This window comes from Penicillium hispanicum, assembly GCF_028827665.1.
Source record: "Penicillium hispanicum strain IBT 35686 chromosome Unknown utg000008l_segment0_segment0, whole genome shotgun sequence".
In the NCBI taxonomy this organism is placed as follows: Eukaryota; Fungi; Ascomycota; class Eurotiomycetes; order Eurotiales; family Aspergillaceae; genus Penicillium; species Penicillium hispanicum.
The window spans coordinates 1,261,330-1,274,762 of NW_026623200.1; the positions used below are offsets into that span (position 1 = coordinate 1,261,330).

General features: G+C 52.1%; 6 protein-coding genes across 6 annotated transcripts; 3 read left to right on the forward strand and 3 right to left on the reverse strand.

Moving 5' to 3' along the window:
• Positions 1-1,132: 1,132 nt before the first annotated feature.
• N7459_009310 (fungal specific transcription factor domain-containing protein) lies at positions 1,133-4,119 on the forward strand (the record flags this gene model as incomplete). Its single annotated transcript, XM_056948478.1, is given in 14 exon segments — positions 1,133-1,168; positions 1,230-1,287; positions 1,420-1,465; positions 1,523-1,745; positions 1,798-2,128; positions 2,179-2,252; positions 2,308-2,675; positions 2,744-2,804; positions 2,857-2,964; positions 3,017-3,069; positions 3,119-3,374; positions 3,427-3,758; positions 3,771-3,894; positions 3,967-4,119. The coding sequence occupies 14 exon segments, from the start codon at positions 1,133-1,135 to the stop codon at positions 4,117-4,119; spliced, it is 2,223 nt and encodes a 740-aa protein (XP_056795703.1).
• A 429-nt stretch (positions 4,120-4,548) lies between these two features.
• N7459_009311 (EthD domain-containing protein) lies at positions 4,549-4,965 on the forward strand (the record flags this gene model as incomplete). The annotated part of the gene is made up of 1 exon (XM_056948479.1): positions 4,549-4,965. One exon carries the CDS (start codon positions 4,549-4,551, stop codon positions 4,963-4,965), a length of 417 nt encoding a protein of 138 aa, XP_056795704.1.
• A 138-nt stretch (positions 4,966-5,103) lies between these two features.
• On the reverse strand, positions 5,104-6,777 carry N7459_009312 (CocE/NonD family hydrolase; the record flags this gene model as incomplete). The annotated part of the gene is made up of 1 exon (XM_056948480.1): positions 5,104-6,777. The coding sequence occupies one exon, from the start codon at positions 6,775-6,777 to the stop codon at positions 5,104-5,106; it is 1,674 nt and encodes a 557-aa protein (XP_056795705.1).
• Positions 6,778-7,537: 760 nt separating this feature from the next.
• N7459_009313 (uncharacterized protein) lies at positions 7,538-9,306 on the reverse strand (the record flags this gene model as incomplete). Its single annotated transcript, XM_056948481.1, has 4 exons — positions 7,538-8,448; positions 8,512-8,899; positions 8,947-9,098; positions 9,150-9,306. 4 exons carry the CDS (start codon positions 9,304-9,306, stop codon positions 7,538-7,540), a joined length of 1,608 nt encoding a protein of 535 aa, XP_056795706.1.
• A 757-nt stretch (positions 9,307-10,063) lies between these two features.
• N7459_009314 (alpha/beta fold hydrolase) lies at positions 10,064-10,999 on the forward strand (the record flags this gene model as incomplete). Its single annotated transcript, XM_056948482.1, has 1 exon — positions 10,064-10,999. One exon carries the CDS (start codon positions 10,064-10,066, stop codon positions 10,997-10,999), a length of 936 nt encoding a protein of 311 aa, XP_056795707.1.
• A 658-nt stretch (positions 11,000-11,657) lies between these two features.
• Positions 11,658-12,526, reverse strand: N7459_009315 (uncharacterized protein; the record flags this gene model as incomplete). The annotated part of the gene is made up of 3 exons (XM_056948483.1): positions 11,658-12,164; positions 12,224-12,339; positions 12,472-12,526. 3 exons carry the CDS (start codon positions 12,524-12,526, stop codon positions 11,658-11,660), a joined length of 678 nt encoding a protein of 225 aa, XP_056795708.1.
• Between the last annotated feature and the right edge of the window lie 907 nt (positions 12,527-13,433).

Genomic DNA, 13,433 nt, shown 5'->3' on the forward strand with positions numbered 1-13,433 from the left:
TTTGTTCGGATATTGGCAGACAATACCCTAGTTTTCATCCCTAGACAGCTCGTATCACCTATCTTCGCAAGGGAATCCGGGGCGTGGGACATATTTGCGAGCCTGAGCGCTTGCCTTTGAAGTACTTCTATTGAGGATTTTCTTTTCTAACATTGACTAGGCCGAGCAAGCTAGCTGTGGCGAGAACAGACGGAGACTCCATACAGTGATTTCCAAGGGCAAGGGTGTTCTAGGTTCAGACCCCATGTTGAACTGCTGGTTCTGCGATCCTGCGGCATCTCCGTTCGCCGGAAATGGCGCGATTGTCGGGACGCGGCAATTCCGCCCAACCACAGTCTTCTATCGGTCCATGACAAGTTGTGCTTGATTTGACAAGATGCGGTTTCTCTGTTATCTTTACTTAAGAGGTTCTCAGGGAATGCACTAGTACCTGCGAATGAATATACTCACACTGACCAACACTTTGGCCTTCACGGTTGGCCTCATGTTCGTTCGGACTTGGTAGCTATGGGCTTGAAATATAGGTGCTGTCCTCCTCGGCACTCATATCAAATGAGGCGAATGGACAGTAGAGTCTACCTAGTAGGTGATAGTATCGATTGATGTACTTCGTGCTCAGTCTATTATCTTGCACTCTCTACAGTCAACCAGGCTCCGATCCACCCCGGTCTCTTGATTGGCAGGATTTGGCGATATATAATACATCTAGTTGATATTTGATTTGCCCAATCACATCCAATTGATACACTGATAAGGAGATGATGTAAGGCCCAGTCTAGTCTAGCGCCGGTTCTCCCCACATTCTTGTCTCGTGCATTATCTCTCTTATCTCCCCGGCTGATCACCAACCAGCCGTGGCTTCACAGACGATTTCGACATCTTGACGTGTCATCGCTGGGGCTATCACTCTTGAGAACTTTCCTTTGGTGTATGATCTTGGCACTTCTGAGCGTGACACCGTATTGCTTCTCTCTGCGTCTTCTCACACTCCCCACACTGACGGGCCAAGTGGGGCACCAAGCTTCCCCAGTTCGCCGTCGCGATCCAATTCTCAAGCCTTGAATACTTTCAAACTAGGAGAGCCTCCATTCCTACCAGTACCTGGAGATGGAAGTGGTGAGCCGAACCCAGCATGTCGGTGCTGGTATCCGGCGGAGTACGAATGCCTGTGAGGACCCATCAGACGCCTTATGAGGCTCTGAGCCACGCCATTGACACGCTGAACCAAGGCCGACGATGCAAACGAAGAAAGATCAAATGCCACTATAACAGCCAAAACAAGCACAAGTACGCAGAGTGGTGCCATTCTTCGGAATGAGACTGACATATGCTAGCAAATGTGTTGCATGCTCCAAAGCCCACACTGGTAAGAATGTTATGTCGCGTTCCAACGGACGATCGGGTTGACCTGTGTTGCAGAATGCCAATTTGATGTCCCTCCTGATGGTGTGCTGCGAGGCCATGCGTGAGTCGCGAACGTGCAGAGAACGCGTTTCAGTAATCCACTAAAGATTTTGCGCAGATACGTTTCCACCCTGGAGGCTCGGATACAGTTTCTAGAAAGGGAGTTACGGGCAAAAGTCGCTGAAAAGGCCCTGGATAATAATGGCCCTCGATATACCCCAGACACTGCCTGGTCTGAGCCACAAGCTTGTGAGAGAGTCCCATCTCTCCATGAAGAGCCTGTGGACGACATTTGCGAAGAGGAGAGGATACCTGGACAGAGCCATCCACCCCAAGGAAATGTGACTAAAGAAATGCCCCTTTTCATTACTTTTTTGACTGACAGCCCCTCAGGATCTTGAAGACGCTGTATCTAGTCTGGGCTCAACACAACGAGGACGACTGGCTGGTGCCCCAGGCGAATCCCCACAGGAGAGGCAAACATCGGCCCCTTGTATCACAGTTCTAGATGTTCTCCATACCAAAACATTCACGTCCGATCTTGACGAAGATCCTCTTCCTGACCTCCCGTCCGATAGCAGAGCTAAAGCGCTGGTGGACACCGTTTATTTCTACACGCAGGCACGTTATTGTATCATTGATTGGACTCAGCTGCGTGAATGGCACCGTGATCGCGAGGCCATTGCCTACGCCTCCACGGAAAGCCCAGTGGAGTTACAAACAGGTAGGCAAGAGTCGAGACTGGAAACTACCTTCCCAGACTTACACCCACAGGCGCATTCTTCATCTGGATTATCTATGCCATTGGAGCGTGCTTGGTTCCAAATCCCGAGAGCTCCACCACGGAGGTCAGTGATAGAGTAGTGGTTGTTGAATTGGAAGATATCCGTCTAATTATGGCAGGCCTACTTTGCTCGCGCGCGAATCTATGTCCCAGCTGTGATGGGGTTGCAAGACTTGACAACAGTACAGGCTCTCCTATGCCTGACGCAGTACTACTATCGAGCTCCGGTAAGACCCGCCCCGTTGAAATTCATAATACCTTTTAACATTCCTAGAATGAATCTCCAATATGGTTTGTATTATTCTTGGCACTGGAATATCCTACCTGCTGATGATCATGCCAGGGATCTAGTTGGCCTTGCCATGCGACTGTGCATCAAGTTGCGATACCACCGCAGGACTGCAAGCTTTCCTGGAGCCCAGAGGCTAGATCCATATACTATTGAGCTTCAGAAACGGTTTTTCTGGTGTGCCTATTGCTTTGATCGGTTCGTGACGCAACTCTGGGTCCTTGTCAATGCCCTCGGGAGGCGCAGGCCTAACCTCATATTTTTAGGCTATTGTCGATCTTGTCAAAGCTTCCGTTCGGAATTAGTGACTCGGACATCGATGTAGAGGTAAGCGAAGCCATAATGATATCGTACGACGGCCACTGACAATCGATTCAAGCTACCCGTTGATGTCGACGACACCTGTACAGACCAGCAGACGATTCGTAGACTTCAAATAAAGCAGGCAATAGGAGAGCCTAGTACCGAAGGTGGGACAATCACGACGGTATGGCCTTTCTCTCGATGCTGTCAAGAACGCGTGTTAATGTTCGGAGCAGATGACTGCCGCTTTGCACCATTTACAAGTATACCGTATCAGATCAAAAATATTGTGAGGCCCATTTGATAGCCATCCATGACAAGACTGACATGAGGTTCAGAACCAAATTCACCGGGCCGCACGCCCAAGTGCCCTCCTTGGCTGATGTTGAAAGCCTTCTCATGGAGCTGGATCAATGGCGGCAGCGAGCACCGCGCAAAGAAGACTCGAAGGCATTCCCCCAACAAAACTCCGATCGGGTACAAGCGAACTATTTCCAAGGTGTCATGCTGTTGATCCGTCCACTTCTCACGGCAGACTCCGTGGACCTGGACCTGATCCAATTATGTGTCGAGTTCGCGGCAGATGCATGCGAAGTATGTGCATTCGCCACACCATTTTGGCGAGATATCGCTAACCGTTTTCTAGAGTGCCAAAGCTTTGAGTCTCAATCCTCTGACGCTACCAGACCGCATCACAGTTTACCATTGCTTCTACGGCGGCATCACGCTACTCCAATGCCTGGCAATAAAGCCAACTGCGTTGACACCACGTCGGGCTCATCAAGCTATCAGTGCATGTCTGAGTGGCTTGGCTGTATACACGCGGGTACTGCCCGCAGTTGCACCCTTTCTGCGACTGTTCGAGAATGTATCTAATCTCTTTGTCTGCGATGACCGTGGGCCCGAGGTTCTCCCCAACGTGAAAGTGCGCAGTCTTTTGAACAAGATTGTGTCCAGTGATCCATCCGATGCACCAGAGTAGGTTCCAAGTTGGCTGCCCTTGGTGGATATACTAACTGGGGTTATAAGCATTCTGCATTCATGGTCCAAGCAAGAGAGTCAACAAGCGACATTGACCTCGACTACCCCGGAGCCTATGGAAGGGGAAGAAATGGTATGGACATATGGGGGCTCTGGTGCCCGTATCGGTGATCCATGGAAATATGACTGACCGATTCATATCTAGACGATCCAATTCGACTCCATTTTGGGCGGCCAGTCCTCAGTTCTTCCGATCGACATGCCGCTGGAGATATCGCCGCTGTATGCACCCGATGCAGAACGAATGGACTTGTGGACAGCACCATGGATGGATCTTCCATCCACGGAGTTTTTCTAGCTGTATGCTGGAGACTCGTGAAATCAATAACAACAATGTACGGTTTGCGATGCCAATTAGCGTTCTTCTCATGGAAACCCCACTGCGACCTTCATTGGGGGAATGCTTATGACCAGTTATTGTACCTGAGATGTTCTCATGCTCAAAGGTCAACCCCTTCGTTCTTCGAAAGCCAGGTCGATATGCTCTAGTCTCTGCGCCTCGCAGATTGAACAGACCACTGATCAGCAATGGCCCCCACGCTTCCCGCTCGGCTGCACAATGAGGGGTGGAAGTCTCGCCAACCCACAAGATCAGGACCATTCACTGTATCCATGTGGACTGCTCCCACCAGACAGACACAATAACACAATACTCAACCGCCCTCAATTGGTTCCTATCACTTCCACTCCCACCCGTCAACCCGGCCACGACATCCAACCCATCACTATGAGCGCCAAAGTCATCATCTACGCCTACCGCAAACCGGGCCTCTCTCTCGACGACTTCAGGAAGCACTACGAGGCGCACGCCGAACTCATCAAACGGCTCACAGGCGACCTCTTCCCGCTCTCCCACAAGCGCACCTATCTCGCGCGCAGCACGGTCGAGACAGCCCCCGAGGACGCCTCGCCGCGCAATGCCACGACGCCGGCTACCGTGATCGCGGGGCGCCAGTCGGATTTCGACTTTGACGCCTACGCGGAACTCACGTTTGCCGACCAGGCTGCTCTCATGGCGTTTAGTGCCAAGGTGCTCCAGGACGCCGATGTTGCGGCGCAGATCGCCGCGGACGAGGAAAAGTTCCTGGATCGGTCGAAGATCGGGATTGCGATGCTGGGTGATGTAGTTGAAACGACGAAATGAAGTACGAGTATGAATATGTCAGAGCGAAATCGAGCCTTGTGTATCGTATCATATTGTATAGACAGAATCAAGTCATGTCATGCATTGACCCAGCATGGCTAGCATAGGTACCGTTCAAGCACGCAGAGAAGTACAAATTCACGCAGCAGCAGCAGCGATAGGTAGAATTAGTTGCGACACGCCGCCGGAAATAGTAATGGTATGCATCTGAGGAGCCGTCGTTTCACTACGCACGCGGTCTTCTGCAGTGCCCAGACTTCTCGCATACATGGGGAATGAACCGCCGGCGACAATAACTCTTACGCGCGTACCGACCCGGAATCGATGCGCACAGTCTTGCAGGTCCAGCTGGAGTGGCTGGGACGTGTCGCGCGACGGATCAAGTGCCCGGTACACCTCGGTGATATTGTGGGACACGCCTTGGGCGTCGACCTCGCTCAGCCTCACGAACAAATCTGCAAAGGGCGGGTCGCTTGCGTGGGTTAGATGAATGGAGGGAAGGCCCAGAACCTCGAGATCTCCTGAAAGAGGCTCGCTGGTGAAGGTTAGAACATCGGATCTGTGAGCGTAGGCGCTGTCGTCTACTCGTCCGCCGGACGACATTTGGTTGCCGCCGATGCTGGGGGTAGGGTCCAGAGGGTCGAAGACGAAGGATGCAGACTTTGTATCCTGCACAGGTGGCTTCGAGCCAAGACCGTTATCTCCTTGTAGATACAGACTCCTTGGGTGAGTAGCGGGAGGCCAGGTAGGCATCGAGCGCCATTCCTCGGAGCCGGTGATAAAAATGCGAGCCGGAGAGCGATCATATTTCCCAGTTTTTGCTAAATGCTCAGCGAGGAAGGCCATTATCTCTGGCATAGAATACAGCCCAGAGCCTTGCACATGTGTCCACGGACCGACGATGAGGCTGACGTTCACTCCTCTATCCCGAAGGCATCTGAACTGGTGCATGGTCTGTGTCGTGAACGTGTCATACCAGCCGCTAACCAACATGATGGGGATGTTCACGCGCTCGAGGGCGTCCTGGTGTCGTCGCAGTGACCAATAGTCATCGTCAACGTTGGGATGCTTCAAATACTCGAAGAGCCATGGGGCCTTGTCGCCAAAGTACTTCTGCAGACTGGTCTCCAGCGGCAGACCAGCCACAGCCTCTTCAAGCTCTGATGGCCGCAGGAAGCTCAGCCCAGGTACAGTGGATAGACGCGAGAGAAGGTTTCGGCGCGCGCCGTCCCGCCTCGACATCATGTCACTCCAAGTTGCGCGATCGAGTCGAAAGGACCCGGTACCCCATGCGTGCCAGGCGTGGTCGTGCGGCCCAACGGGGATGACAGCCGCGACGCAGTCGGCAGGCGGGTCGCGCAAAAGCGCCCACTGACTGTAGCCGAGGTACGAGGCGCCCACTGTCGCAAAGGAGCCAGGGTACCAGGGCTGCTGACGCATCCAGACGACGATATCCTGGCTATCGGCTTGCTCACTGCTGCCGGGGTCGAAAGTGCCGCCGGAGCCACAGGTGCCGCGGGTGCTCACAAAGAGGGCTTGGTAGCCGCGAGCAGCGAAGACGCGGGAGGTGATGAAGGCGAAGCTTGCACCTCGACCATAACAGCACTGGGCCATTATTAGGCCGGCAGGGGCTTGGTAGTCGGGCAAGTCTGGTGCATAAAAGTCGGCAGCCAGCTCAACGCCATCCCGCATGGGGATCTTGACAGGCTGCATTGTGTAGCTGCATGTTTCGGGGCCCACGCCAACGTAGCGTGTCCCGATATAGTCCAGGACTGCTCCTGCGTAGCTGCGTTCTTCAGGTAGCCCCGTCATGACGTGATTTGGTGACTCTGAAACGAGCACGGGGATCAGCACCTACTCTGCAGGAATGTAAGGGTGATCGCGAGGTGAAAAGGGGTAAAAGCAGGATCGGAAATCGTGAAGACCGAAGCCAGGTGACCCCGGGCGGCCTGATGGCTATGACTAACCCATACATCGTTCCAATCCAGGTTGAACCCTTCCAAGGTTCCACCATCCGTGGATGATGGGAGAGAGATCAATGCTATTTGATTACTCTCTTGTTCGGTATTTGTCCTTCTAGTGGAATTGCCCCGTCAATTGGTTCGAGTGCGACACTGCGACGGCACCTCCGAGATATAAATCACCCACCTACTCCCTGCCAGCTGCTCGCTATCAAAATATATCTTTGAATCACCAGTTTACCCGCAATTTGACCTATGTCTGTTGATAATCTCCAGAGGCGAGCTACCTAGGTAGGATATTTTTTACCAGCTGACGCAGCGAATCTCTACTAATCGATTCCTATGCCTTTTTAAAAATCTTATATAGCTGTGCCTCCTGTGTAATATGCTCTAGACCGCGCACGTACATGTATTCCTACATCATATAATACACAGTTTCAATCGGGTTCAATTCTAGCCTAAGTTAGAATAGCTTTAGTAGAATATATAGTACTACGCGCTAAGCTCACTAAAATAGCCCCTAAAGATGCTTTAGCACTGAATTTTGCCTCCACATAAGATATTTCATCCCAATTCTCTGAACGCGTTATAAAATACACCTTCCTTCAATCTCAAATATCCCCAGACTCTGAGTATGGCCATAGATTCCTGAACAGCTCCTTTTCTTCTTCATCCTTCGCCAGCCCAATGAATATATCTTTGAACTTACGATTATTCTCCCGGGCCAGATCGTAGTCTTCAGGTTCAACCATCCCATCCACAGGGAGTACAGCTTGCTCTCGGAACAGTAGCAACATATGCCCGATCCCTTTGATATTTTCCTCTTCCTTGGACTGGAGCTCGATGTCCTCGCCACTGAAATCGATCGGGCAAGGGGTGTTTGGGAAAAAATCGCTCCAGTGAGCTGCAATGTTCAAGAGTGCTTCGCGAAGAAAGAACAGGTCTCGGCTTTCCCACACTCCGCTCACGAGCCAAACAGGTTTCCGGAGGATGGGAATTGCCGGTTGCTGGAGCACAGCCCAATGAAGAGATGCTCGCTTATACACCTGCGCCTCGTAGTATTTGTGAATCGTCTCGCTCTCTAAATCATCGTCAATCCGCTTCTGTTCGTCTTTACTCATGTTCTCAAACCCATCAGGTCGTCCAGGGACGACCCAGCCTTCCCGAACAGGCCGAGGATGTCTACACATTCTGGGAACGCCAGATTGGTAGAATAATGGAGCAACACACACTGATTGCCAGTCCACGATGCGGGTGATCCGATAGGTATCTGGATCAATAAAAATGTTATCCAGGTGAAGGTCCGGATGCCAAAGAACGTTGGCAGAGGACGGTTTATCGCTTGGCTGGGGGACAAGATAGGAGGAGACATTCATATATTTCTCCAAGAGTGAGATACCATCTTCGGGAAGTTCTCGGTTCTGGCTCGGCCGGTAATAGTTCATTCGAGGAACAGCATATGTCTTTATCCACATCATCTCATTGCCGCCGATCGCACGGGTGTAGTCGGACGCATCTTTCCCTGTGCAAGGAAGAGGAAATATTAGAAACAACGGAATGGGAATTCGATAATTCTCCTACTTACAAGGGCCACGATCCAAATTCATGTCCTTCCTAGTCCCAGTCCACAGTTCGTTCGTGGTCAACGGCCCAATGGAAAATCGTTCGAGAACGTCGGATCCAACAGTCTGTGTACGAATGTCTTCTGCTTCTCCCACAAGTGAGCGCAAGTCTTCTTTGAAATAAATGCAACCGTGCTTGTCAAAGGTAGTGGTGGTCAACTTGTTCTCCATGTCAACAACTTGAGTTATTAGTTGAAGCTTCAGCTGCCGAGGCCACCGATTCCAGACAGAACCCAGTCGTACACCAGGGGCCTTCTCCTCAATAATATATTCGGCCTCGACTAGATTATTCGCTGCGTCAGACGACCAAGACAACACCCGTGGAACAGGAATATCGAATACATCACGAAGCTGTCCATTTTAGTGATGTGATAGCGGCTAAAGGACACAAAGCTTACCAGCTCACGCGTGGCGACCTCAGAAGCAACAGAAAAATGTGCAGGTCCGGCGTTGGGATTGGGGAGTTTCGCAAAGATCTCCGACCCATTATCCATTTTCAAGACAAAGGCTTTATTATGCAGACCTTCTACGCACTTGGTGATTCTGGTGCCTTGGATGGGGTTAGCAATTAAATCTGGCGGGTCTTGGGGCCAGAACACACAATACTTGGCCCCATCGCAAACATTAATTGCGATGTCGAGAAGTTGATGTAAATTGAATTTCAAATAGCGTTTCGCAAATTCGCTTTCCTCGTTGGATCTGAATTTGAGCATGAATGAGTCGTCCCAAAGATGACGAGCCAATTCGCTTACAGCCATCGATGTCTAGTGTATCGATATAAGTCTTCTTCGGGGATTCTTTGTTCTATGAGAACGACGTCAATCACTCGACATGCTCAATTTAGTTATGAGATGATACCTGGAAAACCTCACCTGCGCCATTCTGTGTTTCGAGGTAAAACTCGGGCTTGCGAGCAGTTGTTTGACGTTCATCTGGTCGAAAATATGAGAAGAATCTCATGTGCTGGGAAAAGTAGGGGACATGAGGCTTCCCATTTATTTTTCGGTTACTGAGCTCCCAAAGATTCCTGGGGAGTTTAATCATAGCTATGGAGGACGACAGGTGTCGTTGGTAGGGGCGACAGACGGTTGGCCTCAGGGAGGTCTTTCTCCGGAAAAACGTAAGGCCTGCTCGTAAATAGCGAGATACAGGGAGATCATCGCCGAAATCCCGCCCCAATGCAGCCTGAGCATTTTCGTAGTTACGTTTATTGCCATCTCGAGACTTCCTACGCGCCTGCCTTTTCTAAAGTGAGAATCTATACTAAACTATCAGTGCTTGGACTTGGAGGACTCTGTTTCTTATTTTCGGTCCATCGCAAGTACTAGTCACACTAGTTAGTTCTACGCCTGTCTGTCGGACATGACTCATTTATGATAAGGCTACGCAGGAAGCCATCCCTTCAACGTTTAGCAATACTGCAACACTACCTGTGTATTGGTCTGCTATGTCTTGACAGGATCATCCACGAATTGGAACACTGTCCCAGCATTGATTCACTCTTCGACTCATACCATGGAGCACTTTCAGCACACCGCTCACATGGGAACCCACTCGCTGAGCTACGCGCTGCGCGGTGTTCCCAGGAGACCCGGAGCTCCCCTCGTGATTGTACTCACTGGCATCACGAGCAGTGCCTTGGAATGGAGCGCAGTCTGTCGGCACCTCGAGTCCGAGACATCAATCCTCCTGTACGAACGATCGGGATACGGCCACAGCGAGGACTGCCCCCGTGAACCAGACTCTCTTACAATTGTCGACGAACTATCCCGTCTTTTGGTCGCAGCGGCCCTCACGCCACCATACCTGGTCGTGGGTCATTCCTGGGGTGGAATCCTCGCCCGCGAGTTCATCGCTGCGCGACGCAGTGAGGATATTTGTGGACTGGTTCTAGTGGACCCAGTGCAGGAGCGCATGCAGTTCGAGACGTGGCCCGATCCCAGCATTGCGGCTGTGACGGAGGGACTGGACTATATGGAGGTTGTGGGGCTGACACGAGATCACCAGTTGACCGGGTCGGAGTGGAAGGAGCTCATGGAGGAAGAATCGAGTGACAAGCATGCTCGACAGGCCGTGCGCGAGCTGCCATATCTGCAGGTCAGCCGGGGGACACTGGCAAAGAGGCAGCAGTTGATTCCTGGTCGGGATCTGTTAGAAGGAAAGCCGATGAGCGTGCTCAGAGGCAACTCCAAACGCGACCACGAACTCTTATACCAAGAGGGCGTGGCGCGGGGGCAAGGGAGCGATGCTCAGCGAGCCAAGTTCTTCGAGTATCTGGCACGGTGGGATCAAAGCGAAGACACTTTCCAACGGGAACTTTTGAATCTGTCGAGCACGGCACGCTTCTCCACGACAACACGGAGTGGCCATAATATTCAGATGACGGAGCCAGGGCTGGTAGCGGACGAGATCCGGTGGGTCTTACAGAGGATTCCGAGGCTGGCAGCTTGAGTGTCAGTCTCCGCGTGGGCGAGCCAACATACTGCCCCGCGACTTGCTAGTGCATTGTCATCATGGTGCTCGGCGGGATGGATCTCAACGTGTATATAATTTGTGAACCGGTGGAAATTTGAGCATGTAAGTATGACATCCCGCACTGAAAGACTTGTCCTGACCGAAGTTGCATTCCGGCCATCAAGGTCATCAAACGGCACCATCCGAGGGATCTTGTTAAATTAGTGAATAGGTGGATAATATATGATTGCACTCCGTGAGTGGCTGGAATGGATCGTATCTGCCGAAGAGCAATGCACAGTGCACATTATTTTCAGGGGCGCCTGTCAACGAACATTAATGACTCTGCCTGATCAGTTAATTAAGAGCCTCGCGAGGAGATTAATTGATAATTACGTTGGCGCCCGGCTAGGCTTCCCCGGTGGCGCCACCGACACGATCCTGCCGGCCAATGCACCCACGGGCAGCTTGGGTGATACCGAGCTCTCATGACTGCTCGGGATCGGGGACAGCTTCCTGGAAAGGCTTAGACAGCCGGTTCATCATTGAATGAAAAAGCGATGGGATTCGCCAGGAGATTAGGGAGCAATAATAATGCTTGAGTGATGCGTGCTCCGGGCACAGCCTTGGCCAAGCCCGCCGGCAAACTTTGTGGTTAAGATCCTCCGTTGTGTAGTTTCAGCAGCCATGCAACGAGTTTGAACCCGGCAAGAATGGCGACATTTTCCAAGACGTCTTGACGGGCCAGTATCTTCCATTTGGCGGGGCCTCGGCGTGCGGCACTGGATCGTGTCCTCTGGTTGTTTAGGACTCTAGTTTGAGGTTGCAAAGCTTCTCCGTGGGCTCGGAAAGGACCCTGCAGATCACGATTGCAGAATGTCATTGCGAGGTCGTGCTTGAGGCATCTCCATCTTCGTGTCTTCTGGGTCGGTCGGGTTTCATCTGGCGAGAGTCGAAGGGCCGAGAAGATCGACCCGGACGAATAGGATCGACATACTTTCCATGGTTGGGCGATCAACCCGTCGCCGCATGAATAGACGAGGAGTCCCTGCGCAGCCTGGACAGTCTCATCCAGACCGTGTATATACGGTGGCCGGCCAGGGCCTAGATCACAGGCCGTGAGGCGATGAGCGATCGCAGTGCCGTCATCCCCACCGGGTGGCTGGGCGAGACGGGGCAGCAAGTGAGTGCTGGTGAGCGATTCTTTGGAACTTCATCTACCCCAGGCCCGTTTGGAGCCACTGCAGGGTCCAGAATGCGCCAGGGGTGACCATCCTCATGTAAGAGCGCGGGAAGGACGGAGTTGGAGAGGGAGTCGACGGCGGGACCCTGGGCGGCTGCAGGTCTGGCTCAGTCTATGTGAAACGCATACAGGCCGATTACCGCATGTATGAAACACCGAAACGGTGCCCTCATTTACTTCTGCGGTGAAATCCTGATCCTGGCCGAGGTATGCGATAATTTCTTACTACGGTAGATGCGGTAGATACGACTGTACAGACAGTCCTGACTCGTCGATCGCATCGATTTGTGAATCCCAAGACCTGCTGGTTGCCCGACCACCCAACACGACCAGAATGAGACATGGGCGCAGTAGGACTCTCCAACCACCGGCGGTAGGACGGGGTTATTTTCCAGCCTGCAGTAGTGTTACATTGCTCGATGGCAAGTGAGGTAGTGCGGCACGACGAAAACTCTGTGACCACTCTTGGGAAAGGGGGACAGATAGCGCCACCCTAAGAAAGTGCAATCTCGCTACAGTAATTCGCCCAGCAACGTTATCCACCAGCGACGGTGAGATTAAAGGCTCGCCCAGTCACGTCATTGGTGAGTTGCAAGGAGTGGGGAGCCAATCATGGCTCTGTGCCTGAGCGACGCCGACACTAGCCACTGTTAGTATTGTTTAGTCGTGTTAGTGTCGGAACTGCGGAGGTACTCCATACTTGGCGAGCACCGCCGCCCAGGGCATTTGCAGCTGTACCCAGTACCTACTGGTACCTCTAGTGCTACTTAGTACACGCTGGGCTCCACCACCCACGGGCGGAAAACCAGAAACGGGAATCGGTAATATCAGCCTTGGAATAATACTGCTCATAATCAAGACTATCCTCCTGTAATCTATATGCACCACAATCTACAAGCAGATTAAGTTGTCTGGGCCCCACCTAGCCGGTAATACAGAAACCCGCTGCGTTGTTTGATGAGGGTGGGCTGGCCTTCATATTAACCCGCGCCTGCTCGTCACTTTCTCTCTCTCTCCTTTTTCTTCAGGCTTGCAGCTCAGCTCACTTTCTTTCCTTCTCTGTGCCAGAGATCTTTCCTCCCGTCGCTCTTTACTGCTGCGAATTGACTTCGCACACCCACGCTCTTTCACTACACCTGCAGCCATCTCCCCACGCCCCAAGACATTGACTGTCGTTGAGCTCCATCG